Source organism: Tursiops truncatus, chromosome 1 (genome assembly GCF_011762595.2).
Source record: "Tursiops truncatus isolate mTurTru1 chromosome 1, mTurTru1.mat.Y, whole genome shotgun sequence".
Taxonomy (NCBI): domain Eukaryota; kingdom Metazoa; phylum Chordata; class Mammalia; order Artiodactyla; family Delphinidae; genus Tursiops; species Tursiops truncatus.
Genome location: NC_047034.1, coordinates 87766129 through 87780336, shown reverse-complemented (window position 1 = coordinate 87780336; position 14208 = coordinate 87766129). Strand labels below are relative to the sequence as shown.

The following is a 14208-nucleotide window of genomic DNA, read 5'->3' as shown; positions in this document are numbered from 1 at the left end:
CCACCTGACACGCTTTTTCAGTGCGTCTCTGGATCATCAGCCAGTATGGCTGATCAAAGCCTACCACTGTCAGCCCCGGTACTCCTTGCTCCTGTGAAGTGTTGTGTCCTCAGCTGTGCTGGGTGCCTTGGAATATACTGGAAGAAGTGTACACAGAAGGATAAAGATGTCAAGGATAGCCTTATTTTGGAGTTTGTTTATAAAGTAAGGAGAGCTTGGACCATAATTCTCAAATTCTGGCTCAGCTCCAGTGAATTCCCGCTCACATTCAAACAGTCTGGCCCAGTGATGGATGTAGGGCTGCTGCTGTTTCATGCCCAGTGTCCCAGCTCTTCCTGACTCTCTGCCTTTGGCCCCCATCAGGGCCAGAGGAAGCTGCAAGAGAGGCGCATGACAAGCTTGAAGATACTTTTATTGGGGAGGAGGGGGGCTAAACAGAGTCCTGACAAACCTAGGCTTAAGTGCTCCAGGGTCAGGAAAGAGATGCAATAAATAGGTGGCAACTGGGGAGAGCTCTCAACACAGCGAGAAGGGGCACCATTCGTCTCAACCTCTGGGCTTGCTCATCTTCTTTGCTGTGTGAGCTGGGGTGTGGGGTTCGCTGCAACCTGGGGTCCTGAAAGAAGAATTCTCGGGGCTCTAAAGAGTTATCATATCCGCTATCTTGCTTGTGAGAAAGTCTTGGTCTTGGAGGTGTTTGAGTTGCTGCCTAAGGGTTCATCTGAGGAAAGAAAAGGTTGAGGTGAGGCTGGTGGCAGGTGAGGGACCCCAGAGCTGATGCCAACAATCAGCTAGGAGCTTCAAGGCATGCCTGAGCACATGAAATCAAGCCCCTGGGGCTTGACTCAGGCTTTATAGCTTCTGAATAGTCTAGGCTGGGTAGTACCGGAGGGAACGACTTGCTCTGGCTTCCAGGGAACCCCGACTGCAGGGGCTCCAGGATGTTGCTGGGGATGTAGCCGCTCCGTCCCATTTCATTCTTCACCAGCCACCACCGTTTACTCTGGTCCAGAACCTGCCAAGAGTCACTCCAGCGGTGACCCAAGCCTCTGTCCGACCAGCCTTGCCCCTCCCCCCCCCAGGCTTTCTCCCTTCTGGCCCTTCCCCACCTTCCCTCTCCCTCTCTAGGCCACCCACGCCATGCTCCCAGTAGCTCCCACCAACCACCACCTCCTTTTATCAGCTCAAGCCCATGCCTCACCTCCAGTACCTCTCCCTGGACCACAGTCAGTTCCCGTGGGTTCCTAGCTTCAAACTCATATAGGACTTGCATCTTCACGGCTGGCTTGACAGGTCCGGGTCTGGAGGGCCCAGGGTGGCGTCCGTGGTTGTGTGTCTCCTCTTGAGCCAAGTGCGAGTTGCTCCCTAACCTAGGGCTTCCCCCGCTACCCCCGGAGACAGTCAGGATGGCCGGAGAGTGGGGCCTCAGAGACTGGGCCCCTGTCTCAGCCCCAGATACCTCCCCGTTGGAGTCTAACGGTGACTTTTGGGCTTCCACAGATTTTGAGGGCAGGTCCTTCTTAGGTGGGCTTGGGGTGTGCGCTTCTATAAGCAGAAGGGGTCTGAAATGTTGATTTCTCAGGACTCTTCCAGCAGTGGAATTTTCTGCATCTCCTTTGAGCACTTAATACTCAAGCTCTGGGAAATCAGAGGTACGTGTGGAGAGTATTGAAAGAAGAAGGGATCGGAGCCTAGGAAGGTGAAAAACTGCCTCTTCACCCAAGGTAGGGGAGAGATGTGCCTGTACATGTATGTGCCTGGCTAAAAGAGAGCCCGGACATCAGTGACATGTAGAATCCACAGATCCACAGATCAGCCCTGTCCCTCCCTCCCTGGGACCCTACGGTCCTGACTAAACCCAGGGCGTACCGGGGGGAAGTAGAGTCTTGGTATCTTGAAGGCTCCTGTAGGGGTAGAACAGAGTACGAGCAGGATGTCAGCCAGCGTGGTGGTAGGGAGGTGGGGTGTGAGACCACAGACCCCCTTGCACACAGCTGCCTCATATCCCCTCACCTGTCTGCCCACCACACAGAACCCACCTACCACTTAGGTGTCACGTGACCATGGTTTGGACTGAGATAGTGGACTGAGAAAGCCCAGCCAGAGACTAGGGCTTTGAATAGGACTCTGTGCTAAGCTCCCCTTACCTCGTAGGAAAGTTCTGGAAGCTGCCAACCGTCATAGAATGTGGGTTGGTAGGGCAGGGGCTCACTGCCTGTCCATTTGGACCTGGGGAAAGAACAAGGCTGAGTCCACTCTGTGCCAGGCTGTGGGATGTGGAGAGGGCGGAGATGACAGGGCCTAGCCTGGGGAATCTTCTAGGTAGTGGAGGACGTGGCCCACGTGCACTGATCAAAGGCCCCGGGACACCCACATAGGAGCGAACAGCTAAGCATGTGCAAATCCCACAGTGCAGGTATCCATGGGCCAGCCTCACCTCTGCCCGTGAAAGTGCAGACATATCAACACCAGAAGAGATGAGTACTTTATCTCACTGATGGGGGGTTTGACTGAGAGTGGTAGAACCGCAGAGCGTTAGGGCTGGAAGACCCCCGCGGGGTCTAACTGGTTAGAGTTCCCAGCAGCAGATCCCTTTCTAGCGGGTTAGTACGTGGAACTCCGCCTTGTGATCCCAGCACAGCACTCTGGCCGGCTCTAGGGTGGGAGCTGGTACTTGCCACTCAGCCTCCCCTTCACCCATTGCCTAGCACGCAGGAGGAGCAGCACACTGTTGGTGGTCTCCAGTCATGCTCTGCTTGCCGGCCTGGGGAATGCCAAGTCCCCTCTTCGAGGAAGTCCCCTCCCTACCTCTCGGAGGCAGAGGTGAATGCTTCCTCTTTGCACTGCTGCTGAACTCCAGACACCCTGGATTATTGCTCCTCTCACGCTGAATGGCACATGATTCTCACATGTCTGTGTCTCTTACTTACGTTGAACTCCTTGAGAGCTGTATCCATAGTACAGTGCATGGGACACAGGAGGCAGCTAATTTATTCAACGGGGACAAGTAAGTGATTCCCCCTTCTGAATCGTTTTTATCGGCTCCTTTTCTTTGCCCTAAAAACATGCTCAGGTCTTCCCTTGACTCTGTTACTGTGCCCTTTAAGCTGTCATTCTATTCCCTTATCTTCGTCCAGTTTTTTGAGGACGTGTCCACATGCCCTGCCTGCATTTTCTTACCTCTGGTTCTTTCGTTATGCCTTGCAACCTGACTTTTACCTTTGCCATTGCTCTGTTGAAACTAGTTCTTCTAAAGTCCTGATAATCTGACTGCCAGATCCAGTGGCCTTGTATGGTCTATATCCTTCTGGATTACCACAGAATTTAGTGTTATTTATAGTTTTGGGTCAATTTGCCTAAAATCAAATAACCTGAATAAAATTTACCTGAAATTTAACTATTTTGAGAGTTTTTACAACTCTTTAGTTATTCTATTTTCTGTGTTTCTGTCTTTCATCTCATTCGTTCGTTCATTTTTGGTTACTTTAAGAAATGAGAAAACATCTTAGGCCACATCTGACTTAATTTTATATTTAAAATAATAAACAGAGTCAGAAAATAGAATAGAGGTTACCAGGGGGCTGGGAAAAGAGAGGAGTGGGTACAGAGTTTTGGTTGATTGTGTAATGGGTAGAGTTTCTGTTTGGGATGCTGAAAAATTTCTGGAAATGGATAGTGGAGATGGTTGTACAACACTGTTAATGTACTTAATGGCATTGAATTATACACTTAAAAATAGTTTAACTAACTTTTATCCTATGTATATTCTACCACAATAAAAGAAATTGATTACATTAAGTTATAATTTATGTCTTTAGATGAATTGGACACAAAAATCCTTTAATGGGGCTGAATTGGAAAAAAAAACCCTGCTCATTAGGCAAAAAGAATCCTAGAACCACTGGTTTTTTTCCCAGTTGATTTCTCTTTCTAAAACCCTCTTCTTGGACTTCCCTGTTGGCACAGTGGTTAAGAATCCGCCTGCCAATGCAGGGGACATGGGTTCGATCCCTGGTCCGGAAAGATTCCACATGCCACGGAGCAACTAAGCCTGTGCGTCACAACTACTGAGCCTGCGCTCTAGAGCCCGCGAGCCACAACTACTGAGCCCGCGTGCCACAACTACTGAAGCCCGCACGCCTAGAGCCCGTGCTCCGCAACAAGAGAAGCCACCGCAATGAGAAGCCTGTGCACCGCAACGAAGAGTATCCCCTGCTCGCCGCAACTAGAGAAAGCCTGCATGAAGCAACGAAGACCCAACACAGCCAAAAAGAAATAAATAAGTTTATATAAAAAACCCCAACCCTCGTCTCTCTTGGTTTTCATGTTCTGCTTTTTTGTTTCTCCTTTTAACTCTCTGGAATTTCTCTTTGCCTCCTTAACCATGTTTCCTTCCACCACCTTGAAGTTTCCCCAGGCCCTTCTCTCATGGGGAGAGCAGACCATGCTTGTTAAAGTGAGCTCTGGGGCTCCCACCACAGTGCTTACCTCCAGGTGGCCCCAAATATCACTTCTGTACTGACTGTTCTCAAACTCTTGTAGCCAGGTCGGACCTCTCCCCCAAAGCCCAGGCCACCCTGTCTCTGCGCAGGTTCCATTGACACCTCAGCTCAGCATATCCAAGCTGGTTTCATCCTCCCCTCCCCACAGCTGTCATCAATTTGGCCTTGCCACCCAACTGCCCATCTCACGGTTCCACCCGCGTGGAATATCTCTTTCTCTCTTAGCTCCTTGGCTGCTGGGTTGCAACTCTTATTGATGTTACATTTGCAGCATCTCTTACATCAGTAATTGTTAAAATCTGGGCAGGAATTGAGACAGAGTTTTCACTTTGTCCTTGACAAAAATGAGAAAAATTTTACTAGAAGTTTGCCAACTCTCCTTCCTTGGGAAGAATTGTTCTTTTTTCTGAAATAATGCTTTCCTTCAGTGGTGGGTGATGGTAAGTGGTGGTTTTGTTTTGTTTTCATTGTTTGTACTTAGCCTAATTAAAAGTTGGACACTCCAGGTAGAGTCCTTCAATTTGTTTTGAGATATTTCATAGAATAGAGGTTACCAGGGCCTGGGGAGTGGGAAGAATGGGTACAGAGTTTTGTTTAATTGTTTAATGGGTACAGAATTTCTGTTTGTTTTAAGACACAATGTAGAGCCTGCCACCTCCTGCCCTGTGTGTCCTGCCCTATGCCCCCACGTCCCTTGCCTCTGATTCAGTTAGGCTTTGTCGTCACTTACTGGCTGGTGGTCCAGGCTATGCCCAGCCCCTTCCAGAGGTTACTCTCAGGTGGGCTTAGACAGGACTGCAGCAGATCAACGGCCTTGGTGGTGAGGAGGGGTGAGATCACTTGGGCTGCTAGGCCAGGCTCAGGGCACTGCTCCAGGATCTGGGGAGGGACAGAAGGTTTCAGGAAGCCTGGGCTCTTGCAGGGCCAGACAGGAGTGGGGAAGGGCCTGGGGTCCCTGGCTTCCCACTTTTGCAATACCGCGTTGCCCCAGGCCTGCTCCTTCCTGCCCCCACTGGTGTCCTTGGGGTTAAGGACAGTGCATAGTGGGGATGGCGTCTTGGGGTCAAGGAGAAGAATGTGCTGAGGTGAGCAAAGGGCAGATCCACAGACTCCCTCTGCCCCCTACCTCCCACCCAGGCCTCTGTCTCATCTTAACTTCAGCATGTCCCTCTGCACCACCCTGTCCTCCCCCGACTTACGGAGTTCAGAGTTTGGAAGAGGAGGTGTATGAACACAGGGGCGCCTGTATCCTGCAGCATCGTGGCCAGGTTTCCCTGAGGATACAGGGCGAAGCCTGTTACCACCCTTCCTCCCACCCTACTTTCACCAGGACCCCAGGGCCCCATTGTTCTGGGCCTTGATGGGGAGCCTGGCATTTCTCCAAAAGTCCCAAGAGTGGGAAGAAGCTGGAGAAGCTTGGGATGTCCATAAGACAAGAGAGGAGGGGACTGCTGAGGTGGGGTGGGGGGAAGGGCTGGGGAACTTGTGGGGAGCCACATACCAGGAGGTTGAAGCTGTACTTGATCTTCTGGAAGCAGTCGATGTAATGTGCTTCTGTTATCCCTGTAGAAAGAAGTGGGAAGGTGGTGGGTCACAGATCATCCCAAGACTCTCCCCCCACTCCTCTCCCCTGGCCCTCAACACTCACCCCCCTGATGCTTTATCTGTTTCTTCCTCTGTCTCTTCTTCTTATGACTGGTGTTTGACTGGTCCTCCTTCAGCTTTTCCATGAATAGCTCGATGTCTCTTAGGACGTGGCTCAGCACCTCCTGGACCCCAAACAACCCATGGTCTGAGTGGGCAGTTAGGCCCACCCTGGAACTCCCAACCCTGACCCCCTGCCCCCTCCTACCACAAGCCTGAGCCTCAGGCCCAGCCCAGGGTCTGACCAAGGCTCCGTGTCCCTCCTCAGCCCAGGCCCTGCCTTGGTCATCCTGGCACCTGGCTCCTTGGGGTGATGGAGACGACTGGTGTCCTCCCTTGGGCCAGGACCAAAAATCCTCAAGGAGCCCAAGACAGTCTGCAGTTACCTGATCCCGTCCTGGGTCCCCGGGGGATGGGGACCTCCTCGAAGGAGGCAAAGTGAAGGCACTTGAGTTTTGGATGATGGAGTGGTGTGGCAGGGGCCTTGGGGATCGTGGTGTGTCTGCAATGGAAGGGAACCATGGCCCAGAACTTCTTTGACCTTTGACGGGAATCCTCTCCTCCCACTGGCCCCCACGCCCAAGCTTACTGTGCTCTGGGGTCATCCAGTGGTGCTGCTCTGGAGGGGGTCTGCACTCCAGAGGAGGTACCTGCTCCTTAGGGATCGGCCTTTCCAGAAGAGGCCCCCTGCATCTGTCCTGACCTGGGAGAAGGGCTCCGAATTGGGGCCTGTGAGCACATGGTGGGGACACAGCTTTGACAGGGTTCTTGGGACAGAGGCACTGCCCACCCTTCTGCCCTAGGACCCAAGGGTACCACTCCCTCTCTCCAGGAGCCCGACCAGCCCTGCTCCCTGGTCTCCATCTGAAGCCTTCCCTGACTCTCCCCTGCCTCATCTGCCTGCTCTCTGGGGCCAGCCCCTCCCACGTCAGCCTCTGAGGCCAGCCTCCAGTGTTCACTGGGCCCCGCCCCAGCCCCTTCCCCATGCCCATCTGTGCCCTATTTCAGCCTGGCCCCTCCCCAGGTCTATGCCTATGTTATTGGGCCACAGGCTCCTGGGCTCCCCCAGATGTGGGGCAGACCTGAGCTCTGAGGTCCTGCAGGTGGGCTGGGGCAGAGGCTGCCTACCTTTGCTCTAGCTCCTCCTCCAGAGCCTTCTGCAGGCTGGTCTTCAGTTGCTCTGCCTGCAGGAAGCAGCAGTCAGACAGGCTGGGGATGGGGGGTCGGGGAGGAGTGGGGGGGTGATGGCTGTTGGATTCCACACCTACTCACCCCCACTTCCTGGCACTGGAAAAGCAGAGTGTTAGTGGCTGGCAGGCCTGAATCCTGCACAGTGATGGACAGGACAGAGTTGTAGGAGCAGGTGTTGAGTGCCACGTCCATGTCCTTGATGCCGTCCAGGCGGTAAGATTCCAGTTCCTCCTGGGCCAGGCAGAGAGGTCAGCTGTGAGGTCACTGAGAGCCAAGCTGACTCCTGGGAGCTCCTGACCTGGGTTGCTCCACCCTTCTAGTGGTCTGGGATGGGGCGTCGTCTCCCCTGATCCCTGTGTCTCTGTCCCCCGTTTCTTCCTAGTCCTGGGTATGTATTGTGTATGGGGAGGGGTGGTTGCCATGTGGGACATGCATCGATGGTGTTCACGCCTGGTGCTCGCTTTCCCACGGCCTGGGTCAGCTATGATCCCTTGCGGGGAATGGTGGGAGGCTGACCTTTGTCTCGATGTCCAGCAGCTGGAGCCGGCCATCCCTGACCTGCAGGAGCAAGTCCTGGCTCCACACCTGGCCCTGAGCGTCCATTTCCTGCAGCTTTTGCAGGGCATCCTTGGGCTCCTGGACTCTCTGCGTCCCCAGCTTACATGTCAGCAGGTGCTGAGGGGAGAGGAGAAGATGCAGGACTGGGAGAAGGTTTGGAGAAGGGGATCACAGGTGGGAATGCGCAGGGCTGGGGGGTGGGAGAAAGGCAGCAGAGGGGGAAGACATGTCCCTGGCCTCCCTGTTGGGGAGTGCCAGGCCATCCCTATAAAGCAAACTTCAGGGGCCTGTGTGATGGCCAGAGGCAGTCAGGCTAGGAGGGGGCTCCCAAGTCAGGGTCTGAGGGGCTGTAGGAGGGGGTTTAGGACTCTGGAGGAAGGACAGTCATGGCCTTTAACAGTCCAGGCCAGCTGAGGGGGCTAGATCGTGGTAGATGTGGGCTTCAGCTACCCAACAAATAAGTCTGAACTCCTCTGGGTGGGATATATATAGGATGCTCAAATTCTGTCCCCGGCTTCCTTTGCCCTCTTTGGAATCACCATCCCAGCCTGGTCCATCTCCTCCCTGACCTGGCGTACCTGTCTCTGTGCCTTTTCTCATGCTGTTCCCCCTGCCCAGAAGGCGCGTTCCACCTCTGCTAACCCATCACCTCCCAGTCTCTCAGGAAGAAGTCAAGCCCCCCTTCTCCCTGATTCTTGCCCAGAGAAGTCCATACTGACCTCTCTCTCCACTCAGGCCCTTGCCCCCCGCTAGTCTGATCATTCCAGCAGTGTTTTTATCCTTGAGGAGACCCCTCCCTTCTCCTATCCAAACGTTGCCTTCACAAGTGACAGTCCTGCCCCTCACCCTCCCCTCCAGGCCCTGGTTGGGGGGAGGTTGTCTGCCTCCTGCCCCTTGATCCCACAACGCCGCCCTCTGCATAGCTCCCAGCTCCTCTCCCAGTTCACATGGCTGGCATATTCAGGAGCTCTGACAACATGACCAAGTGCCCTGGCATCCTGGACATGCCTCTTCTTGCTCTTGCCTGCTAAACCTAACCGAAGCCGGTTCCTAACCCCTATCCCTCCATGAAGCCCAGTGCTCCTGGGCCCAGCCCAGATGGCTGGGGGGCCCTGACCTCTGCCGCCCTCTGGAGCCCCCAGACGGTTGCTCCAGCATCCCTCGCTGCTTCTTCTGCTTCTTCTCCGGGAGGGCCCTAGATCTGCTGCTGCCCAGGGGCGGTTTCTACCCCAGACCTTCAACCTGACCTGGTGTCTTCTCTTCTCCGCCACACCCTTCCAGTCTGAGCTTTCTCTGTGGTGTCAGCAACTCTCCAGGCAACTAGATGTGGCAGAGCCAGTGTTGTCTTCCCACGCAGGGCCAGAGCTTCCATTGTAGGCTCTAAGCTGCGCAGGCCTGCCCCGGGGAGCTCAAGCCCAGAAAGCTCCGCTCTCAGACAGTGGTCCTTTCAAGTCCTCAAACAGGGACCGCTAACCTCACACAGTCCTTCCTCCAGCTGTGGCAGATCCTGGGGCAGGGGGTGGACTGGGAGACAGGCGGGGATGGGGTGGTGGCAGGTGCCTCCTGACCCATCCCTCTGCTGCTTGTTCCTGCCCGGGGATAGGATGTCCACCACCTCAACCTCTAGCCTGGCCTTCCCTGCCCATCTTCCTTCCCCACATTCAGCAGATGCTCAGTTAGGCTTGCTGGACCCAAGCCCACCTGCTCTGACTGGGTCAGGCCATTGGCTTCTGTGGCAGAGACTTATCTCAGATGTCTGTTTTTTTGTCAGGGCGGTGGACACACGGGAAAACTTGGGTTGAATCAGGAAACTGTCTGGGGCCCCCGGGTTACTCACCTCCACCCTGAACTGCAGGTGGGTGGGCTCTGAGGTGAGATTCTGCAAGTACTCCTTCCGGTGCACTGCCGTGGCCCAAAGCAAGGGAGTGGGGGCAGAAGAAGGAGGTGAGACATATACAGCAATAGGGGTTGGTCAACTTGGCGAGGGAGGGAATGGAGGGCAGGGGGTTCAGGGAGCTCAGTGGGAGGGAACAGGAGAGGGCACTGCAGGGACAGCTTACAGTAAATGGCTCTGCTGCTGGGCCGGGACATGTTGACACTGCTGAGATGACTCCCTAGAAGCTGAAATGAATGGAAGAGACAGCAATCAGGGCTGGGGAGAGGGATACTGGGGCAGAGCTGGGCAGGACAGCTGTTGCAGCCCATCCCTGACCCGGGTCTGAGGCTTGGACCACAGGTCTTTCTGGATCCTTCTCCAGACATACCCTCTGCTGAGGAGCCCTCCATCTTGGCTGGGCCTTGGAGGCCCCCAGGCAGGCTCCCAGCTTCCCATTATTTGGCCAGTAAAGCTCATTCCAATGGGCTCAGGAAAGCTGGGTGGACAGGAACTTGGGACCAGATCCCATCCTGGGGCTGAGTGTAAAATATGCCAGATGGGTGTGCCTAGCTTCTGGAGGGAAGGAATTAGGGTCTGCAGCCTTCCCTGCCAAAGCAAGCCTCTTGTCCAAGCCTGTTTCAATTCCTCAAATTAGGAGGAGGCCAATGCTGGCTCTTATGCTGGGGACCCGCTCAGGAGGGGTGTGTGTGTGTGTGTATGCACATGCATTTGTATGCACGTTGATGATGGGCTCTGTAGGATGTGTCAGTGATCTGCACTTTCCTGAATGTCTTACTAAATCTTCTGTCTCTTTGCCTTTCCATTCTCTGAACCCTCTTCTCAGAGTCCCTCCCCACACAACCCTTTAAATTCCAGCTCAAGGGAATAGACATTTTTCCAAAGAAGATATACAGTTGGCCAATAGGCACATGAAAAGATGTTTAACATCACTAATTATTAGAGAAAAGCAAGTCAAAGTCAAAATCACAATGAAGTATCACCTCACTCCTGTCAGAATGGCTATTAACAAAAAGGCAAGAGAGAAAAAAAAGTTGGTAAAGAAGTGAAGAAAAGGGAACCCTTGTGCACTGTTGGTAGGAATGTAAAATAGTGCAGCCCCTGTGTAAAACGATATGGAGACTCCTCAAAAAATGAAGAATAGAACTACCATATGATCTAGCAATCCCACTTCTGGGTATTTATCCAAGGAATATGAAATACACACCCCTGTGTTCATCATGGAATTTATAATAGCCAAGATACGGAAACAACCTGAGTGACCATCAACAGATGCAGGATAAAGGAGATGTTGTATATACAATGGAATTAACCATAAAAAAGATAAAATCTTGCCATTTGCATGGACCTTGAGGGTGCTATGCTAAATGAAATACGACAGAGAGAGAAAGATAAATAACGTATGATTCCACTCTTTTGTGGAATATAAGAAACAAACAAACGAAACAAAATATATAAACAGACCAAACCAAACGAAAATGTAGATGCAGGGGACACAGTAGTGGTTACCAGAGGAGAAGGGGCAGGAGGGAGGGGGAAATGGGTAAACGGAATCACTGTGTGGCGATGGATAGAAATTAAATTTTTGGTGATGAGCATGCTATAGTGTACACAGAAGTAGAAACATAATGTTGTGCACATGAAACATATAATGTTATAAACCAAGGTTAACTCAATAATTAAAAAAATCTAAATAAATAAATAGATTCCAGGTTAAGGATCACCTCCTCCGTGAAGCCCTCCTTGACCACCCCACTCCACCCTTCCCATCATCCTAATGCCACATCAAACCTTGTACGTTCCTCTCTAACAAGAGCAGCCACCCTGGTTAGTGCTGTGAGCCTAATGCTAAGTGCCTTATGAACCTTATATCATTTAATTTTCACTACCATCGCTTATACTTCCTTGGCCCTATGTGCTGAGCACTGTTCTACAGATGTTACCCCCATCAACTCATTTAATCCTCAGAACAACCTTGCTGGGTGGGTTCTGTTATTATGCCATTTACCAGATGAGGATGCTGAGGTTCAAAGAGGGTAACAGGCCTGAAATCTCAAGGAAGTATTTGATAGAGAATGAACCCAGCCGTGTCTGACTGCAAACTCCATGTTTTAACTGTCTATATATGTGCCTCTGTCACTGGGCTGTGACCTCCTGAGGACGGACTTATCTTGCCACTGCTGTCCACACAGCACCCTCCTGGCATAGAGGGGGTCTAGAATATGTATATGTTGAAACGGAATGGAAGTAAATGAGGTGCGTGTGTACGTGCAGGGTGGGGCGGGAGTTAGCTGAGTGTGTGGGTCAAGGTCATGTGTCACTTTAATGATGTAGGTATGCATCACGAATAGGGTGTCAGTTCCGTGGGTGTCCGTGCATCTGCGTGGTGCCTCTGAGTTGTCCAGAAACCTTGGAATATCCTGGGCAAAGTGTCAGAGAGCAGCCCACGCCCCTGTTACCAGGACTGTTATGAAAGTAGCAGAAGATCTGATAAGATGACTCAGTGCTGGGGAAATGGTTGCTAGTAAACAATTAAGGGATTGTGGCTGGGTCTCTGTTTTCCTTGTTTGGGAGGAACCCTTTCCCCACCAAGGGTAAGGGGGTACTAAAAGTCTGCTCTCCCTCTCCCCAGCTGCACCTCTCAGGCTGCAACACTTCCTGCTTCTAGATCCAGAAGACAAAGAAGAGAAAATGAACGGTGTTTCGGTTAGCTCCCCGCCAGCCGCCTCGCACAAGGATGGTCCCTGTGGGTCTCTGTGAGCAGGTTCAGGGAAACATCTGCTGCTCAAGATCCTGATGACACAGGCAGGGGGTGGGGGGGATCCTCAAGGTGGGGCGTGGGGATGGGGGGATGAAAGGTGGGGGGTGGAGGAGCGGGGGCCTCCTTGCCCCTGGGAAGGGGGGATCTCTGGCAGCCCAGTTTCCCCATTTATCCCCCACATTTAGGGACCTGGAGTGGGCAAGGAGTTCGGGTCTGCATCACGGACCCTGGGAGAAGCAGCCCAGGATGCGGCTGGAGCCCTGCTTCCTGGCTGGCTAGCTTGGCCGAGTCCCAAGCTCTTCTTAGGCTGCTCGTCCTGGCTACATCTGACAATGGGCAGGAGGCCCTGGCCTGGAAGCCTCACTGAGTTGCATCCGGCATCCCCCGCGGCTTGGGTGGGCCCTGATCTCACCGAGGGCCAGTCCCTTACCTGGGTCCCAGTGAGGCCTGGTGGCTGGTCCCCCCGAAGGCGCAGTTGTTTGAGCTGCTGGTCTGATGCTGGTGGTGGGAAGGCAGTGGCTTCTCTGCTAGAGGCGCAGCCACAGGCAGAGGCCCTGTGATCAGGTGAGCCCTGACGGCGCAGACAGGTCTTAACGCTGGTGAGGCCATGAGGCAGCCACACCTGTGCTCTTTGGACTCTGATGGGTGGGAAGGCCTCCTAGGCCACCACCTGCCCAGCACCAAAGCCTGGGCCTGTGGCAATGCCTGCGCCAACATGTGTCCCAAGCTTAGCCAGACTCCTGCTTCCCAGCTTCCTCCTCTGCTTGCCTCTGCCATTAGTGTGTGGCCCCCTCTTGCCTCCCCCTTTGGGTACCTCCTCTCAGGCCCCAGGTCAGCAACAGGCACCAGGGTTGGGACCAGAAGGAGAGGGCACCCATGGTTCGGGAGAGTCTGGCTTCTGTGGTCAGGGCACAGGCGGCTGGAGGTGGGCCCCGGCCTTGGGGGCAGCTGTGGGCTGGCACGTGTGCCTGTGTGCGCTGCGCACGTGGGTTCGTGACCGTGTGTGCCCAGGTGGTACCTGCGAGCAGGATGCGGAGTTTGTGAGAGCAGATGAAGGCTGGGGGCCGGGACCACCATGAGCATTAGGTGGAGGGATAAGACTTCTTCCTAGCAGGGCCCACCTCATTCTGCCCTTTCTTCTTTCCCCTCTGACCCAGCAGGGAGCCCTCTCCCCCATCCGCTCTTTCCTGCCCTACCCTACCCCATGCCCTCAGACCTCTGGTTGAGCCTGGGTGGCTTCAGCAGAGATAGGAAACTGAGGTCTGCCTCTGTGCCTATTCGTGAACTTACCCAGTCCTCGTGCTTCATGGTGTTTAAAAGCCTTCCTTGGCACCCAGGCTGCCTGCCCTCTGGGGGCTCACAGTCTAACAAGGGAGGTAGGGTGTAAACAGGGAGCGAGGCAGGAGGGGAGAGGAGGGAGGGAAATGCCCGTGTCCATGCGGTGGTGGGTCTCGTGGGCAGAGACCCGGGACCCGTCGGGTTAGGATCTGTGCTGGAGAGCCCTGTGGTCTGGAGGCAGAGCCAGCATGCCCACCCTTCGCTTCCTTGGGTCCATTCCAGGAGATCTCAGCCTCCTTCCCTGCCCCCACTCCAGCCAACACCTCCCTGGATGGCCTGGAGTCCAGGAAGGGGGTGCTGGCTGGGGGCCTTCCCCACCT

General features: G+C 53.8%; 1 protein-coding gene across 4 annotated transcripts; it reads right to left on the bottom strand.

Annotated features, from left to right (window-relative positions):
• Nucleotides 1-393: 393 nt before the first annotated feature.
• EPS8L3 (EPS8 signaling adaptor L3) lies at nucleotides 394-13909 on the bottom strand. Of its 4 annotated transcripts, XM_033862293.2 has the most exons (18): nucleotides 13841-13903; nucleotides 12981-13121; nucleotides 9956-10016; nucleotides 9733-9797; nucleotides 7854-8012; nucleotides 7419-7568; nucleotides 7275-7330; nucleotides 6736-6875; nucleotides 6533-6648; nucleotides 6151-6271; nucleotides 6004-6065; nucleotides 5702-5776; nucleotides 5233-5381; nucleotides 2148-2229; nucleotides 1870-1904; nucleotides 1202-1385; nucleotides 887-1015; nucleotides 394-721 (listed from the first exon to the last, which is right to left on the bottom strand). In XM_033862293.2, exons 1-18 carry the CDS (start codon nucleotides 13856-13858, stop codon nucleotides 710-712), a joined length of 1755 nt encoding a protein of 584 aa, XP_033718184.2. In that variant the 5' UTR covers nucleotides 13859-13903; the 3' UTR covers nucleotides 394-709. The 4 variants fall into 4 exon arrangements, with proteins under 4 accessions (XP_033718184.2, XP_073666013.1, XP_073666010.1 ...); XM_073809909.1 differs by lacking the exon at nucleotides 394-721 and having other exon boundaries at nucleotides 731-1015; nucleotides 13841-13896; XM_073809912.1 differs by lacking the exons at nucleotides 394-721; nucleotides 5702-5776 and having other exon boundaries at nucleotides 730-1015; nucleotides 13841-13909.
• Between the last annotated feature and the right edge of the window lie 299 nt (nucleotides 13910-14208).

What these genes read in the sequence shown, in the direction of transcription:
- EPS8L3 (XM_073809909.1), bottom strand. An exon ending in ACCTGCAGTTCAGGGTGGAG is followed by an intron (nt 8,013 to 9,732) that starts GTGAGTAACCCG and finishes CTCTCCCCTCAG; the next exon opens with CACCTGCTGACATGTAAGCT. An exon ending in TCTTCCAAACTCTGAACTCC is followed by an intron (nt 5,382 to 5,701) that starts GTAAGTCGGGGG and finishes GTCCCTCCCCAG; the next exon opens with ATCCTGGAGCAGTGCCCTGA.